The following is a 24,022-nucleotide window of genomic DNA, read 5'->3' on the forward strand; positions in this document are numbered from 1 at the left end:
GAATATCTCTCAAAAATAACAAATTCACACTATTTTTGTTTTTGTTTTTAACTTCTTATGTTTTGTGGTGACCGTCTCATTTTGGGTTGTGACAATGGCTAATGGTTCAAGGAATTAAGTGATTACAGTGATGATTATGGTGATTGAACGATGATAGTAAAAATTATGATTGTTGATGATGAGGGTTGTTGATGAAAACGATAATGGATTAGACAAAATTAGATGTAATGCCTTAAAAACTGAGTTAGTCGTTGGGTTTATATAATTCACGATAAACATGAGAATCAAATAATTATTAAATTAAAAATTATTATTATTATTGTATTTGAGAGTAAAATTGAGTAGGGAATGTTTAATTTAGATGATTGGACTAATTCCGATAAAGATCTCTTAGACATACTCATAATCAAATTACATGTCATTAACCATGGTGCTGTTGGTTCCACTTGAAAAAAAAACAGTTACAATAAGTATAATAAAAGCTTTTTAAAAGAAATTTAACAATATGGATCAATTGTGATATCTAAAGAAAATAAAATAGTAAAGAATAAAGTATACGTGTATTTGAGAATCTGATATCATGTGTGACATTGATCTTATAATAAACTTACTCTCGGATGGACTCTAGATGTACTTCTAATATAATATTTTTTCTTTATTATTCTTTGAGTATAAACTCTTCTCTTAAAATTATAAACACTAGAAAAATGGTAAATAATTCTATAAATATTATATTTTTAATAGATTTTCACATCAATTTTTTTCTAAATAATTCAAGATTATTTTTCAAAACTTTTTATAGTTTTATTTTTTAATGTGTTATCTTTTTCTAAATAATATGGGCCGTCTGTTTTGAGATTTCAATTTGCTGTTGAAAATTGTAAGTGGGCTGCCACTCTGACAATTACGGTTTTTGTCCAATAGGGTAAATGGGTAAATTTTTTAGGAAATTAAAGTAAATAGAAATTTAATTTGGGATATACAACATTTTTATAGTATTCATGAAATTCGTCACGTCGACGTGACAGTTTCAATAAAAATATTTTTTATTTAAACTCGTTATCTCGACGTGATAAGTTTTAATAAAATATAATTTTTTATTAAAATTTATCACTTCAAAATAAAATATTTGAATAAAAAATTTTTTTATTGAAACTCATCACCTCAACATGACGTTTTTTATACACTATAAAAAAAATATCATTGATTCCAAGATAAAAGTACTTCGCAATTTTTTTTGGGAAGCCCTATTTTGAATTTCATTTTGTCTTTAGGCTTGCCGCTGGGTGGGCTTAATATCAGGTCGATTCTTTTAAAAATTTAATTTAATTTTAATAATGATATTAATTAAATTCTCAAGGTCAAAATGCAAATACTCAATTAAATAATTAATAATTAAAATAAGTTTAAATTTATTTTAATATGTAATCAAATAAATTAATTATGCTAAAAATGTTTTTTATTTATAAAATAACTTTTATATAGTCGAATTCTAATTCCACGAAGTCATCCCAGTTTTATCATCTTAGAATTTATGTTATATTTTATTTAATTTTTAACTATATTAATTAAACTAATAATTTTTTAATTTAATATTCTATGTTGGACTTCACTGAATAATTATCTAAATTATTAAATACTAAACGATTTATTAATTTAATATACTACTTTAGATTCCATAATGATACAAAGTTATATTTTTAAATTTTATTTTTCATTTCCATGAGAAAATATTATTACTTGAAGTAAGAAATTTTCTGCAACCTATTTCTCATCCATAAATCATCCTTGTGTTCATTCTTTAATATGTATTTCGTTCACGAGCTATAAAGTGCTAGCGGAGGGACCATTAAATCATATATAATGTAAGCTAAAATAACATGTATATTGATTCCAAATTTTATGCCAATTGATTACTTCTAAATTATTAAAGTTAATGAATCATTCTATTAAAATATCATGATTGAACTCATATATATATTAAAAGTTTCATATGTATGCACAATCATTTATTAAACTTATTCATCTAATTTGATCACTTTTATATTAAAATTTTCATTATAAATTAAATAGTAAAAATAATTATCACATAAAGTATTAATTAATCATTTATCCTTTACCAATGACCCGATACCACGTTTTATTTTCACAAATCATTACAATGACATTAACAAGATATTAATTAATCTTTAATTGAACTATGATTACAAATCTATAAATGCATCTACATCATGCATGAGTGACATGTCCAACACATCATAGATCATGTTATTACTTTAAGACACAACATAATTAATATACAAAGTATTCGAGTCACATAATATGGTCCCACGTTTACTCAAGATTAAGATAAATATGTTCTAAACGCCACAATTAATTTAATCTTTAAATGAATTTATGATTTTAATCTATTTTAGGTCTAGATCAATGTGTTGTCAGTTCTATTAACACATCTATCTCTAATTGGGAGTCACCTTACCCTGGTAATCAAGACAAACTTTTTCTATTTGAACTTTAGATAACATATTAATTCTTTGAAATTATTTACTTGAGATAACTCTATGCTCTGAACATTCTTAGTTTACCACCTAATATAAGTTGTTTTCAATATTATAATCAACCTTATAATACTACATATATCCAATTAAACCTAGGTCATCAACAAGACGATATTTGCTTTTCACTTTCATGCAACAAATTTTCGAAGATAATGTACATAAAAAATAGTATATAAATGATATAAATTTTATTTATTTATTTCAGTTAAAACTGTTTAATAGTTGCATAAATTACTCTAATAATCTTCTCCGTGCCTTAGTTGAGTGACATAAGAGCATGCCCTTATCATACTTTATTGTTAAGTGGTACCCAACGGAACATATGTTGCGTTGGTTTGGATATATGCAAAATGCTCCCGGACCAGCTATGGACTTGGACAAAATGCACAAAGTCGACAAACAAGCAGCAAACATTAACAATTAATTGGGTCCAAAAACATGCAAAATGGCTAGCAATGTGAAACTCTCAAGATACCCTCATGCCTAATCAAGAACTGATTTAAAGGCCTGATATGGTGATATCTATTGGAAAAATTGTGATAAATTGAAACTTTGAGGCATATTTTCTAAGAGTAAAGGGAGATTCGTATAATAAATTTACTGATTCATATTCTACTCCATGAGATCTTTACAACAATATTTCATATGCTCAAAATGGTTGAGTGTGATGAGAAATCGATGCTCAACTTAGGGTACATGTGAATTGTGTTGTGTAAGAAAAATGGGAAGACCATATATACCACATTGGTGGAATAATAAGCATGGAATGGTTTATATACACCATTCACTGTTAGTTATTGAATGATTTGTGTTGAAATTCTACCTTGTGTGCAGGTGTAAAGGTTGCAATCCAAGCTCGTTGAATCCATTGGGTTTGGGGGTGCACTTGCATAATGTGGGTGACTTGAATGTTCAAACTTGTTAGGCCCTTTGGATAAATCAACCTAACATATTAATATGATATATCTTGTCATTCACAACTACTAATGACCTTACTTTTCATAATAGGTTAAACACAACTCATACACTTTCTTCTTCTATAGTTTTCGGTGATAGATGATATTTTGTGATCTCTGCAGTTGCGCTACTGTACGCTGGTTAGAGGCAAGTGTTTGATCGGTCGAGTCAAAAAATTTCGAGTTGACGAGTCTTATTTTACAACTTGAAATTGACTTGAAATTTTTTCGAGTAAGTCGAGTCAAATTTTCGAGTTTTGTTTAATATAAATTGTAAATATTTATAATTTATGATATTATTTTATTCCAATTTAAATAGTTTTTATAACCATATAAAATACATATATATTTTTGTATATTTTTTCATATGTTTTGAAGCTTGGAAGATCATCCTGCTTTAAAGAGGAGAACAAGAAAAAGAGGTAGATAATATCACCACCTTCATATGGTTGAAACTTGGAAGCACTCTGACTTCATATGCCAGAACTATATCCTGAATAGTTTACAGGATTCATGTATCTAGTGTACTCTATTATCCAATGGTAAAGATATTGTTGGAGGCATAAACCATAAATATCATTCGAATATGCTAGAGCTAAAAAGTTTTTAGTTTCCAGATTCATGAAGTATATTTGGTTGATTCCAAACCATTAGTAAATCAAATGGAGGAATTCCAACTGATTATTAATGTAATCCTTGCTGAAAAAATGGTTATAATCGAATCATTCAGATAGTAGTGTTGCATTGTATAAAGTGATTCATAAATTGTGCAAGTATACACATCGATCAAGTAATAATAGTTGTAAGTGAGATTGTATCTATAGGGACTGAAAGGAGTTTAAGTTAAGTAAATGCACTCAAAATGTAAATGAAAGTATTGTATGCGAAGTGATATGAACAAAGTAAATAAATGTTGTACCAAAAAGATGTCTAGAACTGGGTTTTACAAATTAAGACAATGAGACCTTACACATGTTGCATAATCCCAAAGGATAAAAGGCTAGGTTTACTACAATTTCTTATATATTCCTTAACAAATTTCTAGCATCTTACCATCAATATATTGCTCGACATAATAGACTAGGTTGTTTCTATATTGTCTCTAGCAGGAAATCAACAATAAAAATACTAAGGCCATACATCTCTGTGTGAGTCCTAGCACATTATTATCTTTTAAGCCTACTCCTTTTAGTCGTTGAAACCCAATCTATATCTCCAATGTGAGTCAGAGTTAAACTTAATAGCTTAACCCCATTGTTCACATAGATTCATGCTTAACTTTCTCAAACATTAAGCAACTAACTAAATGATAGCTAACTCTGAAAGCTTCCCACTTAAACAAAACAACAACTATTGACAACAAATAATAACAGTAAAATGCTAAAACATTCATTAAAGAAAAAATAACCATCCATAATAACCCAAGCTAAGATATATTAGTTCATGGCTAGGCAGAAATCATCCATGAAAAATTTAAGCGACTTTTAAGAAATGATAAAACCACGCAAGAGTAAACTAATAATAAGCAAACTCCTGAGCTACCTTGAGCTGATTCGTTCCTTGCAAGCTTCTCTCAAGAGATGCACGATATCCCTTAGGGTGCGTTTGGTTCACAGAATGTAAGATTACTAGTGGGAATAAAAGATTACCAGGGAATAGGATTACTAGAAATGTTGTATTTTGTGTTTGGTTGGTTTAGCAAGAATATAAGATTACCGTGTTTGGTTAAAGGAATAAAAGATTATTGGAATGTATATTTGACCAAATTGTCCTTATTATATATTTGTTTTTCTAACAAGTTGGAAAATATTTATATATTTTCTTTAAAAAATTAAATTCATAAAATTTATATATTTTTTTCAAATTGAAAATATAAAAAAGTTTAATGAAAGGGTAAAATTTTATTTTAACCCCTGAACTTCATATAAAATTTTAATTATAGATTTTTTTTGTAAATCTAAAATAGTTTAAGGATAAATTTGTAATTTAACCTTCATAGAATTTTTATTATTCAATGACAGAATAAGGATATTTTTTAAAGAAAAAAAATTAAGGCATTTTAGTCCAAAACGCCGGTAATCCAACAATATCTAAGGAAAGGGAGGTAATGACATTCCCGGTAATATACCCCAAAAATCCACTATTGGTAATGTAAGATTCCCGGGAATGACATTCCTGGCCAACCAACGGGGGAATGTGGATTCCATTCCCATGGGAATCTCACATTCCCCCAACCAAACACACTCTTAGAGCATTCAACAAAAGTGGTCACCCAAGATGAAGAAGAGGAAGAAGATAGTTGTCACACACACACACACACACTCTTTTCTTATCTCATAAATTCCAACATTGCCTTAAAAGTGGGTGTCCTTTGCTTTATATAGTGGGCTTTTACAATTTGTGCCCTAATTCCTTCTGTGCCCTAGAGAAATATTCACTTCATGTGTAGACCCAGAGCTAGCAAAGGGGGTCACGTGTACAACTAACAAAATGTCTTCATTTGTCCTCATCTGTTCCCATAAATGCCATCTGAAATGCTACAGTAAATATCATTCCTCTTTTTTCCTTTAACACCTACACATAACACTACCTTCTCCTATCACAACATTATTTATAAGATAATTAAATACCAGCAAGCAAACTACACCACATGCATGATTAATGAAACTAAAAACAACTAATTGAACTTGAAATCAAACAATAACCCAAGTAAAAAGGCATGAAATATACCCTTTTTATGGGGTTAACACACCCCCAGACTTAAGCTATTGCTTGTACTCAAGAAATGAGTAGTGATCAATAACAATATGTAATGGAAAAAGTTATCCCAAGAGATGCTATGGCAAAATTTTCAGTCCTTAGAAATATAGGTTTCAACTTGCTAGACATATCATGATTGTAAAATTTTTTACCTAAGATTAGGTTTTCTGCATGTGTGTACATAAATGCATCAAATCTATGGTTAACAGTGTTGGAAAATTCCTAAGTAAGTTCTCTAGTCTACCTTAGCATTTGTTTAACAATTAAACAACATTACTCCCATTAATTTAACAAATTTTGCATTGTTTTTAAGGGGCTTCATCTCATCACACCTATTGACCAAGACCTAAAAATGAAGTGGAGCAACACCCCCATCCTCGAGCCTATTAAGAAGAGTCATCTCGTGAAGAATTTCATTCACTCATATGCTATTATGTCATTTATTAAAGGAGTTTCCAGGCAATGTAATGCAAATAGGAGTGTCCCTAACAGTTTATGTCATTGGCGTTTATTCACATTTCAAAATTTCAGTAAGCACAAGGGAGTTAATTTAAGCCTTTCGTGCTATCATTGAGATTAACCGTCATTAATTCTATCATACTAAGGCATGTAAGAGTTCTTCACAAAAATTTCTAAAGCTTTTAAGCATAGATAACATGAAATCATGTAAAATTCAAGCACAAGAAAAACAAGTCCTAGGGTCAATACTACCAACACAACAATCATGTACATTCAGTTCGTTGTTAGGGTATACCCACCAATCATGAGATGATTGTAATGATAAATTTTATTTATCGGTTTTATTGAATAAAGGTATTTTCAGTTGTATTCTGTGTCTAACATAAACTGAAAGATAAAAGTCCATATAATATATGATTATATTAAGATCCTTAGTCAAGTATTATTATGGACATGTACATAATAATACGTTTAATGCTAACATGGAGTTGATTGATGACAACGAGTTGTTTGACACAGAGATGTCAAAATAGATACATGAGTATGTCGTTAGAAAATAATATATTGGATTGACCCATATGAACATGTTTCTTGGATTATTATGACAATCATAACATTGATCATGGTGATAATTATGTATGATCCTCGGGCTTGAGATCATTACTATCTCAACATATATTTTTGTATGTTTTGATACAATTAAACATGCTCCGTAACTGGTTGCACTATAAAGACTGATATTGAACATATCATGATATATGTAGTGAGGTGTGAATGATCAAGATAGGATTGTTTTCTACATAATGAAATATATCTCAGGCCACTTGATTGAGTGAGACTATAAATGCATGGCCATTCTCGAACAAGTTGATATGAGATATTTCAAGTTGTTCATTTAATTTAGTCTATTTATATATCAAGAAACATTAGATGGCCATACTAATTTGAGTATTCCAGAACTTGTGCCTATTCTAGATATAAAGGAAAAAGTATATAGTACATAAAGGATTTAGTCACGAAGAGGTTATGTCGAATCACAATTTCTTGTAACTTAGATGACAATGATATATTTCTAGATATCACTCATTGTTTGTAATAGTAGAATGGTTCTAATAGTTACTAATGTTACAGGAACCTACAGGGTCAGACCCTAGATTGAAATAAGTAATTTATAAATGAGTTACACATGTACAATTTTATTGTGCATGAATAAAATGTATAATTAACATAATTATATATATATATATATATATATATATATATATATATATATATATTTGATGTGTATGTGTGTAATTGTAATCATATAGACAAATATTGAAATTATATTAAAAAAATATAATTAGAATAATTATTTCTATTTTTAAAATTCAGAATAAAGCCATAAGGGTTAGTGCAACACGTTATAAATAGAATATGATGTCTAGCAGCCGCTTGGTCTTCTTAGACGAAATTTCTCAAATAGTTTTTAGAGAAAGAAATTGCTCTCAATCAAGTGATATGAGTAGAGGCCATGTAATGCCCCAAATGGGTTAGTAGATCGGGTCAACCCGAGACCATATATTGAGCCAAAGGACCCATTAGAATAGTTTCAACTTATTTAACAGAGAGTGAGATTAAGTTGGGCCAAGGGTTAGGTGGTTTAAGTTGAAACTAAAAGTAGAGGGACTAAAAGTGTAGTTTACCCATGGTTTAATGAAAGATAAAAACCCCTATTTTTATATGGTTAACGTGAACTACTTCCCCTTATTTTCTCACCAAAACTTTTCTTATTCTTTCCATCTTTTCTCTCTTCTTCTTCCTTTCCAAGTTGAGATTATAGGAGCTTCAAGTGTAAGTTGGTTACCAAGGTAAGATTATTAATCTTCACTCTTCAAGCTTTAATCAAGCTCCATTTCTCAGTTTTTTCACTTAGTTTCAAAAAAAGGGTTTTTGAGAGGTTCAAGATAATAGATGGATTTGTTGTTCTAATGGATTCAAGTTTTAGGAAACATTTTTAGCATTAATCCAACCACATGAAGTTGTGTGGCACTGGAATAAGATATATTTTTGCTCCTCTTCGAGGACATGCCTTCTAATTATTTGATTAGCACATTACTTCAATAGATGGGGTCATTCCAATAGTAGAACAAACATCATGACTGAACTTCTTCTTTCCCTGGCTATTTAAATCAAGAGGCAAAATACTAACTAGAAAATTAACAATGTCAGCATACCCCAAAATTATCGCAACAAATAATAATTTCTCATCAGGTATTCCTCCTTAATCTTTATTTCATTATCGCATTCAACCTAGTTTTCTAGCCTAGAAACAGATCAACAACTTGATTTCAGTTCCCTTTTATCCATTAACCTCTAGGTCAAATTTTTGCAAGAGAAGTATCCACTGAATAAGTTTAGGTTTTGCATCCTTTTTAGTCACTAGTACTTAATAGCTGAGTTATTAGTATTTACAATGACTTTAGTGCCTATCAAGTATGCTCTAAACTTATCAAACGGAGATACAACGACCAACAATTATTTTTTAGTGAATATATAATTGATTGCTTCATTTAAAGTGCGATTAGCATAGTAAATAATAGGAAAAATTTACCTCGACTTGCCCAAGTACTGCTTCCACCGTATAATCACTGCATCACACTAAGTTCAAATGGTGAAATCAAATCTGGAGCAATATACACAGTAGCTTGGAGATCCTTGAGAAGTGCTTTATGAATCTTCTATAGAAACTTTCATGTCCCAAGAAGCTTTGAATACTCTTCACCGTGGTGGGAGGTGGTAGCTTCTCAATCACCTCAACTTTTGCCCTATCCACCTTGATTCCTTGCTACGAGATCTTGTGCCCTAGAATAGTCCTTTCGGTCATCATGAAGTGACACTTCTCCTAGTTTAACATCAGGTCTGCTTCTTTAGATCTCTTCAGCACCTTGGCCAGATTTCTAAGGTATAAATCAAAGTCATCTCCAGAGACTGAAAAGTCATCCATGAAGATATCCAAACATTCTTCAACCATGTCTAAAAAGATGGCTAACATACATCTTTGGAACATGGCTGGAGCATTGCAAATGCTAAAGGACATCCTCATAAAGTCATAGGTACCATAGAGGCATGTGAAGGTATTATTCTCTTGGTCCTTCGGTGCTATAACAATCTGATTGTATCCCGAGTACCCATGGAGGAAACAATAAAAGGATGTCTATACTAGGCTCTTTATTGTATTAGTAGATTTTACTTATAGTTAAAAGCAAGGTAAAAATTTCGATAAACTTAACGACCAAGGAGGAGATCAACGAGCAATGAGTTTAACGACCAATGAGTAGAGCAATGAGTTTACTTTAACGAGCACAAGTTAAGCAAAACTTTAACGAGCTTAATGAGTAACAAGTCAAGTTGAGAAATATTTTTTTATTAATATGGGTAAGTACAAGGCAATATGTGTTCATAGATAACTCTCAATCATTTAACATTGAACGCTCACACCTATAGTATTTTTTATGCTCAAACCAAAACCTTAAAAAAGAAGAAGAAAAAAAACTTGTTAATGAGCACAAATCAATTATTACCCAACTAATCAACTCATTCAATAATCACCCCTATTTGCTACGAAGAGCTTTGATAAAACACTTCCTCCTCTATGGCCGGAATGAGTTACGGTTTAAAATTAATTTTTTTTATTGTTATTTTAGTGAAAAATTAATTGGATATCATTTTAATAATATTGTCTAAAAATAAAAATAAGTCGAGGGTTTTTACACTTCCACGTGTCGTTATAATATTCGTCCGACTGTATCACTCACGATGTTCATCAAAATAAGACGGTCGTTATTCCTGGAATCTATAAAACGTAAATACTCTCTTTTAACAACTCCACTCTCGGGTTCCGGTTTCCCACCAAGCCTACAGCTTCGGATTTCCAAACCTATCAACGGTCCAGATTAAAACCGTATCACTAATCGGTTCAGATCAGATCTAAGGTGAAGATTTCTATCAAGCTAGAGGGCTTAAAGAGACAGAAGAGAACAGTAGAACACTCTTAAGATTTCATTTCTGGAGTTTTCTTTTGGATCTTCAAACTCGTTTGAGAGAAAATGGCTGACCACGAAGAGAAGCACGAGGAATCGTTGTTGGAGAATATCGGAGAAAATCAAAGGTGATTCATCGTCATCGTCGTCGGATTCCGATGACGACAAGCCATTGGAATCATCGACGAAGGCCAAGTCTTCCGTCTCTTTGGAAGAGAAAGGCCCGTCCACCACGTTCTTGGTGGAGGCAAACGTATGTTACAAAAACCCTTTCTTCGCTCCTTAAATTTGTTCACTTAATTTTTCAGTTCTTTTTCAAGTCTGGGTTTTTGAAGTTCCGATTTCCGATATGAATCAGTTAAATTCCATTTTTTTTAAAAATGGGTGATCGTTAAAGAGATAGATCATACTCAATGATTTAGATCGAGCTTTTGTGTTTGATTAACTGGTGTTCTTTGAGCTGAATATGGTTTTTGATATGTTAATATCTGTATTAGCATAAAAGTAAGTTAGGGAAGTTCTATATCTTCAATTGAATCATGCGAATAGATCTACTGAATTTTACTTTATTGCTTTGTTAGAGTGAACGGAGTCTGGTATTATCTTATTTTATCAGTAGCTTCAGAACATCATAGTTGATTGTATCAATAATCTTCCCTGATAATAATTTTATTGCTTAAATTGATTATCACAGTAACGATTACCTTCGGTCAATAATTGTTTGATGCATGCTTATAATTGGGTGTATTTGTAATAGAGGCTGATATTTTCCTGTGGAGGAACAAAAAGGTTTCGGCTGGAGCGCTAGGCGTTGCAACTGTAATATGGTTTTGTTTGAATTATTCGAATACCACCTTCTCACACTAGTGTGTCACTTGTTGATACTTGCTCTTGCACTTCTGTTCTTGTCAAATGCTACTACCTTCGTTCACAAGTAAGCTGTGAATTTATTCTCTAATTTTGGGGCTACATTCAGATTCGTATTTCTTTTGGCTGGACATAATGGCGATTTGTTTTGAGTAGGTCTCCACCATGCATTCCTGAAGTTCAAATTCCCAAGGACTCGGTTTTAGAGTTGCCGAGGCACTTAGGTTTGAGATTAATTGGGCTCTTGCTGTCCTGCGGGATATTGCATCAGGAAGAGAACTTAAGAAGTTCCTCTCTGTATGTTCTATTACTTTTTTTATTTATTTGCGCTGAATAGTTTTCTTGTTGATTATTTGGAACTGTTCATCCAACTAGGAATTAAGATAGTGATGCAATGGTTACATTCCCAATCATTTCATCTATTTGAAGATTCTCAAGTATTTTACGAGGCATTTGACTATCATATTGGATTGGCACCGCCATTGTTCAGGTGATTGCTGGCTTGTGGGTCTTGTCTATTGTGGGAAATTGGTGCAACTTCTTGACACTGTTCTACATAGGTATATGACTTAACTTCAAAACCTTTGCTTTCATTCCCTCTAACTCATTTTTGTTTCCTGATTTTATGTTAATGGTTTTGTAAAATAGTCTTTGTTCTACTACACACTGTGCCTGTGCTGTATGAGAAGTATGAAGACAAGGTGGATCCATTTGCTGAGAAAAAGCATGGCATGAGATCAAGAAGCAGTATGCAGTGTTCGATTCGAAAGTCCTAAGTAAGATTCATAGGGGACCATTGAAGGAGAAGAAGAAAAATTAGGTTGCTGTTGCTAGGATTTGACATACATGCGGTAGATGTGTTTGTGAAGGTAGTGTTAAAATTTATCCGGTATGGTCACAATATGTTATCATATTGTATGTTGTGGATTAGGGTGTTGTACATCGGGTTGAAGGTTCCTCTCAACTCAACTTGTTATTGGATATCTCTCTGAATGATTCACTTTGCTTTATGTTGGAGGCTTTGATCGATTCATGATCGTTTCGACTGCTACTGCATTTGTTTATGTTGAGAAAACAATAGCAGGCATATGTCGAGAAAACAATAGCAGGCATATGTCGAGAAAACAAGTTTAAACGCGTTTTTACAGTTCGAAGACGGGAGGTTGCCATTGGCCAAACTGGACGTATAGTCTTCATTACTTGGTTACTTTTTCTGTCCCTGATGTAGCCATAGACAAGCAGAAATGGCATGCAATTCTCACGAGCAGTGTCGGATCAACTGAATTGCCTTCCAGCATGCAGCATTTGTGTTACTCGGCGGCATTCAGATGGCAGCATTCATTCAAATCATACCCCAGAACATTGGCCTGAACCATCTGTTTTGCTTGAACATTAGAAGACAAGATGATCATCTCATTAGATCCAAGAACACAAAGCTGTTCCATAGGCTGTGCAGAAGCATAGATGGCAATAAATTCCTCGACCGCGCAAAAATGACTCCCCATCACCATTCTTCCTAGGAAAATAAGTGGTAGCATTCTGTACATTAAAATGTGCCAGAGCAAAGGCAACCGAGCTTACCTGTATTGCACATAGGGGTGCACAAAAAATCCGAATATCCGATTTTGCGAAAAAAATATCCGAAACTGGATTTGGGAAAAATCGGTTTTTTTTAACCGGTTTGGAGAAAAAAACCCAGACCGGTTTTTTTACCGGATAAAAAACCGGTTTTTATCCGAAAAAAAAAACCGGTCTGGGTTTAAAAAATTAGCCGTTAATATAGCCGTTTGTGACCGTTTTTGACCGTTTTTTTTTTAAAAAATTTCATTTTACCACCTAAACATGTATAAATAGGTTGGGGATGTATTTGGTTGATTACAACTTTCTCAAATCTTATTACACAACACTTAAACATCTCTTAAATCTTAGTTTTGTAATTTTTGTTCATCATGAGTAACACTGCTGAATCTTCCGTCGGGGGAAACTTGAAGTCGTGAGAGTGATCGAACACACTCGAAACAAAGATATTTGGGATCACTACGATTTATGTGAGATGTCAAATGGCTCGAGGAGGGCGCGTTGTAAACTTTGTCTAAAGTTTCTGCACGGAAGGAAACACACGTTGAAGACCATTTGACAAAATCATGCAAGGCACTTCGCTCAAGATCGGATCCTAGTCAATCGAATCTTACACCGCAAGGTGTGTTTTTGTTTACGACAACGAAAAATTACGAGAAGCGTTTACAAAGTTCGTGATTACAAAAGCATTGCCGTTCGACCACTTTGATGATGAAGATTTCACGACAACAATTCAACAACTAATGCAACCACGTTATACTCAAGTAAGTCGTACTACCCTTAGAAGAGATGCTATAAAAATGTGGCGTACGGCGAGAGAAAAAATGATTTTAGGATTCCAAGAACACCGTTATGATGTGTCGCTTACATGTGACGTTTGGAGTTCCCCTCATAATACCGGAAATTCTTTTTTAGCCGTTACGTCACATTGGTTAGATCAAGATAATTGGCAAATGATGAAAAGAACAATCGCGTTTGAATTATTCGGTGAGCCGCCATACCGATGCTAATTTATTTACACTTTTAAAACGGGTAATTTGTCTTTATAAATTAGAAAATAAAGTTTTTTCTATCTTTGATAATGCATCGAATAATACAAACGCGGTTCCAAGATTGAAAATATTACTTTCACCGATTTTAGACGGTGCGTTTTTTCATACCGTTGCGTTGCACACATAATTAATTTATCCGTGCAAGCGGTTTGGAGGTTATTGACCAATTAGATTAGAATATAAAACAATGATAAATCGATTCTTTGTAACAACAACAAAAGACTAAATGATTATAAACGATTTTGTAAGTCTGTTAATAAAAAGCTTTGGGTCCTAATTTGGATTGTCCAACTCGTTGGAACTCAACTTGGATGATGATGCATACTGCCTTAAGGCAAAGGGAAACATTGCAACATTTCACGATCGGCTTTTCGAGAGGGTCATGTCCCAAACATTTATCCGGATTCGAGTTGGGAAACTATAGCCAAAATAAACCGATTTGCTGAGGTTTTTTAAAAATGCAACAACTTTTTATCCGGTGTTTATTACCCTACTAGCCGTTGGTTCTTAATCAAATATTTTGTTGGCTACCCGACTAAAGACTTTGAATTTGAAACCGAAGTTTTTCAAGAAATGGCTTTGCAATGAAGGAAAAACTTTTAAAATATTTTAAGGAGATTCCCCCCATTTTACTTGTGCCGCCGCTTTAAACCCAACGTTAAATGTTGGTGGGTTGAAACACTAATTGAACAAATTGCGTTTGCTTTAATCTAACCGATGATGAACCCAACTTGTCCAAAACCAAATAAATTATTTTAACAACTGTTTTCGAGACATGTTTGCAATTTATTTAACTAAATATGGATCAAGTAGTGTAATACACGATCAAATGAGAATGAATGCGGAATCATCTAGTAGACGTCCAAGTAACATAATTTGAATCTTTTTAACACTTTTGTAAATTCCCAATCCAAACGATCACGTACTACCACCCCAAGTAGCGAGTTGGGAAATTACATGTCATGATTTTCTATCAAAAATGACATTTGAAGAGTTTGAAAGTTTGGATATTTTGGCTTGGTGGAAAGAAATGAAGCACAATTCCGATTCTAGCCGCCATGGCTCGTGATTACTAACCGTCCAGCTTCTACGGTAGCTTCGGAATCCGCTTTTTCTGTTAGTGGCAGGTTATATCACAACGGAGATCAAGACTAAGTCCCGAGTCGGTGAAGTATGCATTTGTTTAAAGGATTATTTGGATGGAGCGGCTCGTAAGCAACATATCACCACCCTAGAAGATGCAATTGATGCCGATTTGGAAGCAAACTTACACATTGAAGAAGTCGAACTTGGAATATCCCCTCCAAACGAAGAAGGCGAAGATGATGAAGAAGAATGGCAAATGTAGTTTATTTTATAACTTTATTTCAATTATCGTAAACTTTGTTTCAATTATCGAACTTGAAGTTTTAAGTATTTGAATTTATCGAACTTGGAAGTTTTAAGTATTTGAATTTATCAAACTTGGAAGTATTTAAGTATTTCATTATGTGAGTTAATTAAGTATTTCAATAAGTATTTGAATTTATCGAACTTGAGGTTTGATGCTTTCTCTTGATTCTCTCTTGATTCTAGTTGCTTGATGTTTCTTGTCTTTGATCAATGGCTTCTAAGCTTGCTTAAATACACCTTGAATCACTTCTGAACGTTAGTGATAATTAATGAAGATAATATAGCCGTTAAGTGTGAAAACATTTAATAAAAATGCTTGGAGCATGGGGGAATCGGTACCCTCTCATAGGGAATCGGTTTCCTCTCATAGGGAATCGGTTCCCTAAGTGTAAAATTCAAATATTTCGACCGTTGAATAGGGGGAATCGGTACCCCTATGGGGGAATCGGTTCCCTCCGAGCATTCTGGAAATCTCGGAGCCAAACCATTCAGTGAGGAATCGGTACCCCCTTGGGGGGAATCGGTTCCCTATGAGCAATCTGGACTATTAAATCGGTTTTTTTATAACGGTTTTTTAAAAAACCGGTTTTTTTAAAACCGAAACCGGTTACACCGGTTAGGATATCGGCCCTCCAAACCGGTTAGAACCGAACCGGTTATTTATAACCGGTTTTTTTTTCAAATCGTTTTTTATAACCGGTTTTTTAAAAAACCGGTTTTTTTAAAACCGAAACCGGTTACACCGGTTAGGATATCCGGCCCTCCAAACCGGTTAGAAACCGAACCGGTTATTTTATAAACCGGTTTTTTTTTCTATGGGAAAAAACCGGATCGGATAAAAACCGATCCGGATCGGATTGAAATCCGAATTATGTGCAACCCTAATTGCACACCATACAGGCATGTATTTGGTCAAGGACGGGAGAAGGAAACCCCGGAAAACTCTCTTCTCCCACACGGAAGCACAAACTGAAACAACTATCGCATATAGCGCCATAACTACTGGATCTCTAGCTAAAATTGATTGTTCAACGCTTGAGAGGGTTACTGGAGCAGAAGGCATAAGGGGCAACAAGTTGAGGTTGAAGTGTGATAATTGGTTGACGAGAGGGAACATGAGGCATCCTAGAGCGACATCAAAAAGCCACTCTCCTCTCAAGCTAAATTTAAACCAATCTGATGGAAGGGGATGAAATTGAGACAGGCAGCGGTGGTGTATTGCAACCCCAGCAAGGCCTTCGGTTACGTCAGTCATGAGGCTGAACAAGGCTTGCCCTCTGAATGTCAGAGATTCCTTGCTGAACCCTACCATGTGAGCAGCAAAAGGAACCATCCAAGACCCGACGAACCAGAATGCAGCTACCCATAGAAGCATAACCTGCATAAGCACATAATATATTATCATGCAACAAATTGACACATTTGTAATTCATCCAAGGATCAATGAGATTGTCACACAAAAAAATGTCATTCATTTAGTTCCATCCATTGTTATAATTCCTAGTCTTAAAATGCTAACAAGGATGATTATTTATTAACATTTAGCTTCAGATGTGATCATTTCAACAAAATTCATTTTCCATTCCTATCTCCTAGACAAAAAAATTGTCAAGTATCAGATATAAAACAATAAACTAATAATTGTTCGTGTTATCTACCTGGAAATATTGAAACTGCCATCAGTGATACAGTAGGAAGGATGTGAAAGCTCTCAATTTTCTCCTCTCCTAAATTCGTTTAGGTTGTGTTTTGAAAGAAAATTTTGAAGAGTCTTGAGATGCATCAATTCCAAATAACAGCATTATATATTCCATTTTTTGGATAATTATTATTTTAGAAAGAAATTTTGCATATCAGAATTTGGTGAGATAAAAACAATTATAAATTATAATGCAGAAATAACGATATTAGAGATAAATGAAGCAAAATGTTGAAAAAAATATGTAGCATGGGTATCATTAAATATATAAAAGTGTATAGACATTAGTAGATACGAAAAAAATATTATAATTAGATTTTGTAATTAGAATCGAGAAAAATAGTAAATGTTGATTTCTTACCACAAAACCAAAGAATTTCACAAATTCCACCACAAAAGGTGGAATGGGAAAAGATAATTGAACCCTCCAAAACCCCTCATTCAAAGTATTTTCACAATTCCAAAATTCATTTTCCAAACAAGGTAACTCTGTTTTAGTTTTTTTTTTTTTTTGAATAGTCTAGTGTGATTACATGATAATATTCATTTTAAAATTTTAATTCCTACTATAAATGAAATCACTCATCCAAACAGTTGGGGGTTTAAAAAATAGATTTGAGTCCACCACATGTCATCTTGTGCAACCCAATTGAAAGCCGTGCCACAAATAAATTCATCGAGTTCATGTACCTTAGCCGCTTATTTCAGTATGATTAATCGACAAAACATACTACAAACATCTATGAATGCTAAGAAAGCAGTTGCTGTTTCCAAATATATTTCTACAGAATACCAAGTAAACAAGCTAACCTGCAGAATAGTCTTTGCTGTCCATGGTACAGTCCACCTGCTACCAATGGCCCTCAACACCGCATCTGCAGCCTGCATCATAACCAGCTATTTCATCACTTTCCCTATAAAGTTTTTAAAAAAAAGAAAAAATGGATAATGAAAATTTAAAGAGATTAACAATCATGTTGACACAATTGACAAATTCTGCACTAAGCTCAAATTTTATATCCCTTTAATCTATACTGATTTTGCGGGATCCCAGTTAGTATCAGTAAAAATGCATAAACTTATTCTTATCAGTTGATATGTTCACCAATGACAAACGAGCAAAACTTTAATTCTCCTACAATTTCATCGTTCAGCTTCAGAAGAAGCTGATTGCTATAGGGACGTGATCAACCAAAGGGTAATAGTGGCATAGTGCATATACAGATAAACCAGGTATGGACCAAAAAGCAATATTGCCTAAATTTCTAATATAAGCGTTAAGTTCACACACCATAACATAAAATTCTGCACCCGTCCCTTCAGTAATAGTAAAGTAGGCCATTACACTGAATGAAGCGGATTAAAGGAAAACATTACCCTTTAAGAGTAAATTTCAATTCTCTTTCTGAGCACTTGTCGAACTCGGTCTGCACAATTCTTCAGGCAGAAAATGCTCAGTGTATTCAGGATTTGGATTTTCTGGGGGAAGGCCTTCATGCCTAAGGCATGAAATTTCCATATCTGCAATTTAAAAACACATTAACCATAAATGACTAGAAATCAATAGTAAAGTTAACATAATTTCATTAATATAACTGAAATAAGGAGATACCCAATTGAACCCAAATATGAATCAACAAAGTTAATAAAAGCGGATTTCTGGGTTTAAATAGCTTAATCAAGTTTCCAAATACGTAGCTTACACTTTATTCCTCCATTTTCTCAGACCAAGCAAAACCAAACTAACTATAATTCAGTTCAGGATCAACCAATATTAACAAGATTTCATATATGTCAAAGTTAACAAACAAGGCAGGTTTAAATGGTTTCAGATTTCCAATTGTTGTTTCAATTAATTTTCCTCCATTTTCCTCGGCAACCAAACATAACGTTCTGATCTTCAAGCCAAAATTTAACGTAAATTTTTACGATTAGTCTATTTGTGGTCGTGGGATCGAGTCCCACGGTGGACAATTTATAATTTTGACTGCCGTAGGTCTCCAACGGAAGCTGCTCTCAACCTGGCGTTGGGGGTAGCCTACTATCCTACATTCCCTTACCCCATTACATATGGGAATAGGCCATCTAATTTAATTTGTAAATATATTTTTTCTCACTTTCTTTTCCAAAAATTTAAACATTTCTCCTTTTTGTTAAGAATCTATTGGGAAATTATTATATTATATTATCATTTTCGATAGTTATTATTTTCACTTTAAATATAAGAGTTTTACATTTTACATTTGGGTTATAAAAAATCGGTTTATTGAGTAAAAGTAAATTCATTTCTCCTAATTTTATAAGCTAACATCTTTCAAAACAAGAATCTCTCAACTAAACATTTACTTATTATCTTTATGATGGTTATTTTTTCTATGATTGTTTTTATGTTTTATCTCAACAATGATTAACATTATTAGGATGATTGCCATATATTGTGTCAATTTTATATCTATATGTGGAGTTTGTTAACATTGATAACGATGATACGAGTTCACATACTAATTAACACAAATAGATGATTTGTATGAAGCAAACATAGAAGTATAAACGAGGAAAAAATTATAAAAGATTGAAGAACTCAACATAACTTCTGATGATTACACAATTATGATGATTAAAATCTCTATGTAAGAGTAATGTGTTCATAGTTAGGCGGAATGTTTGTTGTTTTTCTCACATTACGTATATAAATGAAGAACTCTTTTAATGTAATGTGATAATCTTATCCTTACTCAAGGAAAAATTGTTGCATTTGTTATGTTTTTCTTCCATGCACACTGATATAAATTTGCTAAAGTTTAATTACTTTTTATTAATTTTTTTTATTATATGGGGTAATTACAAGATAATATAGTTCTAAGATAACTCTCAACCTCTTTACATGAACGCTCACACCTCTGATGTTCTCGGTGCTTGAACTCGAGTCTCAAGGAACGATAACTTTACCACGAAACCACTTGGTTCGTGCAAAAATTTTTTATTTCTAATTGAATGAAATATTTGGGTTATTCATATTTTTATTGATAATATGGTGAATACAAGGTAATATATGTTCAAAAACTATTGACCATTGCAATTAATGTTTATACCACTGCATATGCGGTGCTCAAACCCTTGACATCAAGAAATACAAAATCCTTTAACCACTAAGATGGTTTATGCATATTATTCGTAAATGTTTTCTACTCTGAATTGAAAGATAAAATTACATGGGTCAATTTTAGTTTAATTGGACTTTAACGGATCAAATGCAACTCAAATATTACAGTCTTAATATATTAGATATATGAGGTATTAAACAAAAATATGGATTAACTTTGATCTAAATAGGTTTTCAGAGACCAGATGTAACAAAAATATTTTGATATTACAATATCAGACTAAATTATGATATATTAAACAAAATTGCGATTAATTTTGGTTTAAATAAATCTTTCACGTTCAAATGTAACCCAAATATTATAATATTTATAATATTATACTAAATTATGATATATTAAACAAAAATAAGAATTAATTTTAATTTAAATAGGTCTTTTATAGACTGGATCTAACCCAAATATTATAATATTAAAAATATTAAATTTAAAAAGTCAATTATGATTTATACAGGTCTATCATGGGTCAAATTCATCCAAAATGTTATAATATTAAACGTATTTTACTAAGTTATAAAATATGGATCAAGGAGTCAATTTCAAACTAAATTACATATTTAAAGGCTAAACATAACGTAAGTAAAATTTTAGACATTTAAAATGCAATTTACCCGATTTATTATATTTTTAAGGGTAAAATATATAAATAGTACATGAACTTTAGGGTGCTTGCATTTGGTTACCTAATTTTTGAAACTTACAATACAGTCATCGAACTTTTAGTTCGTTTTCAGTAACATCCCTCCCATTACTTGCCGTTAGTTTTTGTTAGGGTGCTTGCATTCTGGTCATTCAACTTTTAAAACTTACAATACAGTCATCGAACTTTTAGTTCGTTTTTATAAGATCCCTACCGTTACTTGCCATTAGTTTTTGTTGACGTGACACTTAATTCCTGTTAAAACCCCACTTCTTCTCCTTCTTCTTCTTCTTCTTTACCTCACTCCATTTCATTTCAGCTTCCAGAGCAGCTTTCTTGCTATTCTCCCATGCATCCATTGAAGTAAGTTTTTTATAGGCTCTGCTCAAACAGTTTGAATCAACTCAAAAGTTCATTCACAAAACCAAAACCAGTTTGAAAGGTATGATTTCTAAGAAGAAGAAAAACCCAGGTAAAGAAAGTTGATATTGGTTCTCAGCTTTGGTTTTCTCACTCTCTTCCCAAGCTTTGATCAGTGAAATAGACTTGGTTTGAATCAACTCTAGCTTCTTCTTTTTTTCATTTGCAGGGATCTTCTTTACAAGCCAATAGTTCTACGTAAGATTTTTCTTTGCTAGTTTTATTGAAAGATCTGTGAATTTCGTTTTTTAATGTTTAATTTTTATTATTGATGATTCAGTTTTCTTCCCCTTCAAAATATACAAATTGTGGTCATATATCATGTTTCTGGTGCGTTCATATCAATGAATTCTCGATACGAGTCTCATTGTCCAGTTTGCAGAAACTCATTCTCATTTTCTAGGCATCTGTCAAATGCTTCACTTCTTGTTCTTAAAGTTATACCCGATTACATACAAAAATAGGGAAGCATTTGATTTCATAATCGATAGTTCTATATGACTAATTTGTGTTTTGCATTGAAACGGCCACACTTTCCTGTGGTGCATTATCTGTAGATTTAAGGGTTTAATTGTTATAGATAGTTTGAGATTCTCACTGTAGCTAGTGCGGCACCGTGCCTATATTTTTGGACATCTTTTTGCTTTTGTTTGCTACAGAGGAGGAAAAGCAAAGAGACTGTTTTTCGTTAGAATTCAGTGATCATGCATGTGGATAAGAGGCTGATGGAGAAATTAATCACCTCGGAACAGTGGCGGATCCAGAAATTTAAGAATGGAGTCTAAAATTTTAATTTTCTTTTCTTAAAAATAATGGATATGCAAAAATTGTAATTTTTTTCTTTTTTCCTTAACACATTAAACTAAATTTAACCACATTTCCAAAATAATGGGATGCACTTGGCTTCTATGGGAGCTTAGTGCGTCCGCCACTGTCTCGGAAGCTCTAAATTTCACTGATCAAAGCTTGAGAAGAGAGTAAGAAAACCAAAGCTGAGAACAAGTATCAACTTTCTTCACCTGGGTTTTCTTCTATAATCATACCTTTTAAACTGATTTTGGTTTTGTGAATGAACTTTTGAGTTGATTCAAACTGTTTGAGCCGAGCCTACAAAAAGCTTTCTTCAGTCGATGCATGGGAGAATTGCAAGAAAGCTGCTTTGGAAGCTAAACTGAAAAAGATCGAGATAAAGAAGAAGAAGAAGAAGAAGGTGGGGTTTAACGGGAGTCAGGTGTCACATCAGCAAAAACTAACGGGAGGTAACGATAGGTATTAGTGAAACGAACTAAAATTCGATTATTGTATTATAAGTTTCAAAAGTGAGTACCGAAATACAAGCCACTAAAGTTCAGGGACTATTTATAAACTTTGCCCTATTTTTAAATGTTTAATTTAAAAAGGAAAAAAACTAAAACTGGTGCACAGTTGAAATCTGGTTTGGTAGTGGTTTTGTGGAAGATTGTGGAAGATGCAATGTGTTAGATTAAGACTTTTCTCAGCTGGAAACACATTTGATTTACGTAACCGAACGAGTGTTGTTCTTGAAATAATTATTTAGGTGCTACTTTATAAAAAAAAATACGTTATGGTTACCAAAAAATTTTGTCTCTATTTTCCTATATTATTTTTTAGAATTTAGGATAGAATCAAAACATATCTTAGTTTTTATTATTTTATTCAGTAGTTGCATAGATTCATGGAACTCCTCATCCTATATGAAGTAGGTTGCATTCACTATTGTAAATATTTCTTTGATTAATATACAACGATAGCGTTTTTACAAGTATTGATTGCTTGTGTCTTCGAAGTATTCTTCATCATTAAGTTCTTCAAGTTATTCGTGAGAGAGATCTTCACACTCTGGTTTGTCTTCTCATTGCAATTAGGAGGGCATGTTAGAGCTGATTATCGAGTTTGCCTAGTCAATTGAGATTAGGAGGGTTCGTAAGACAACTATCTATCATTAATTACTATCATCATCATTGTCATCCTCATCATCCAACAACAATTACGCTCACCACCATAAAACCAATAACGATTTTGTCGAAACCCTAATTTTGGCTAAGTCATCTCATCTTTATTTTTCTCTTTATTTACCTATTATCTTAATCTTCATTATCTTCATATTGATCTTTTGTTCTTGTCTTAATTTTCTAGCAACTTTCCCAATTCAAACCCTAGTTTGCGACAAACCCTAATCCATCTTCCATTTCATTCTTTAATTGAGTTTAAATCCCTAGACTTGATTCTTCAACTACGAGCAATGTTCATCATTCCGTTGCCATCACCTATAAATTGGTATTAGATTTGTATCAATTCTTGGAGAAATCAGCAATCATGCTTATTCTTACACACATCAACTTCAAGGTACCCAATGGAGCTAGTTCGAAATGATTGATCGTTTTCATTTTTTTTGCGTTCTTTAATTCTATTCAATTCTTCTTGTTGTTTGTTGAAT

The 24,022-nt window shown here is 32.7% G+C and overlaps 1 protein-coding gene, 1 long non-coding RNA gene and 1 pseudogene across 2 annotated transcripts; 2 read left to right on the top strand and 1 right to left on the bottom strand.

Moving 5' to 3' along the window:
- The first annotated feature begins 1,276 nt into the window (after window positions 1-1,276).
- LOC120142956 lies at window positions 1,277-12,651 on the top strand. Its single transcript, XR_005517902.1, has 3 exons — window positions 1,277-1,286; window positions 4,322-4,328; window positions 12,443-12,651. It is a non-coding gene; the product is annotated as an uncharacterized LOC120142956 (long non-coding RNA).
- On the top strand, window positions 10,654-12,651 carry LOC120139662 (annotated as a pseudogene).
- Window positions 12,652-12,932: 281 nt separating this feature from the next.
- LOC120140818 lies at window positions 12,933-18,231 on the bottom strand. The gene is made up of 3 exons (XM_039155803.1): window positions 18,154-18,231; window positions 16,543-17,022; window positions 12,933-13,058 (listed from the first exon to the last, which is right to left on the bottom strand). The coding sequence occupies exons 1-3, from the start codon at window positions 18,229-18,231 to the stop codon at window positions 12,933-12,935; spliced, it is 684 nt and encodes a 227-aa protein (XP_039011734.1).
- Between the last annotated feature and the right edge of the window lie 5,791 nt (window positions 18,232-24,022).

The sequence above is a fragment of the Hibiscus syriacus genome, unplaced genomic scaffold, assembly GCF_006381635.1.
Source record: "Hibiscus syriacus cultivar Baekdansim isolate YM2019G1 unplaced genomic scaffold, ASM638163v2 tig00002237_pilon, whole genome shotgun sequence".
NCBI classification, from domain to species: Eukaryota; Viridiplantae; Streptophyta; class Magnoliopsida; order Malvales; family Malvaceae; genus Hibiscus; species Hibiscus syriacus.

What these genes read in the sequence shown, in the direction of transcription:
- LOC120140818 (XM_039155803.1), bottom strand. Translation starts at nt 18,231, where the DNA reads ATGCAGGCTGCAGATGCGGTGTTGAGGGCCATTGGTAGCAGGTGGACT. An exon ending in CAGCAAAGACTATTCTGCAG is followed by an intron (nt 17,023 to 18,153) that starts GTTAGCTTGTTT and finishes GTGCTTATGCAG; the next exon opens with GTTATGCTTCTATGGGTAGC. An exon ending in CCTTGACCAAATACATGCCT is followed by an intron (nt 13,059 to 16,542) that starts GTATGGTGTGCA and finishes CCTATGGAACAG; the next exon opens with CTTTGTGTTCTTGGATCTAA.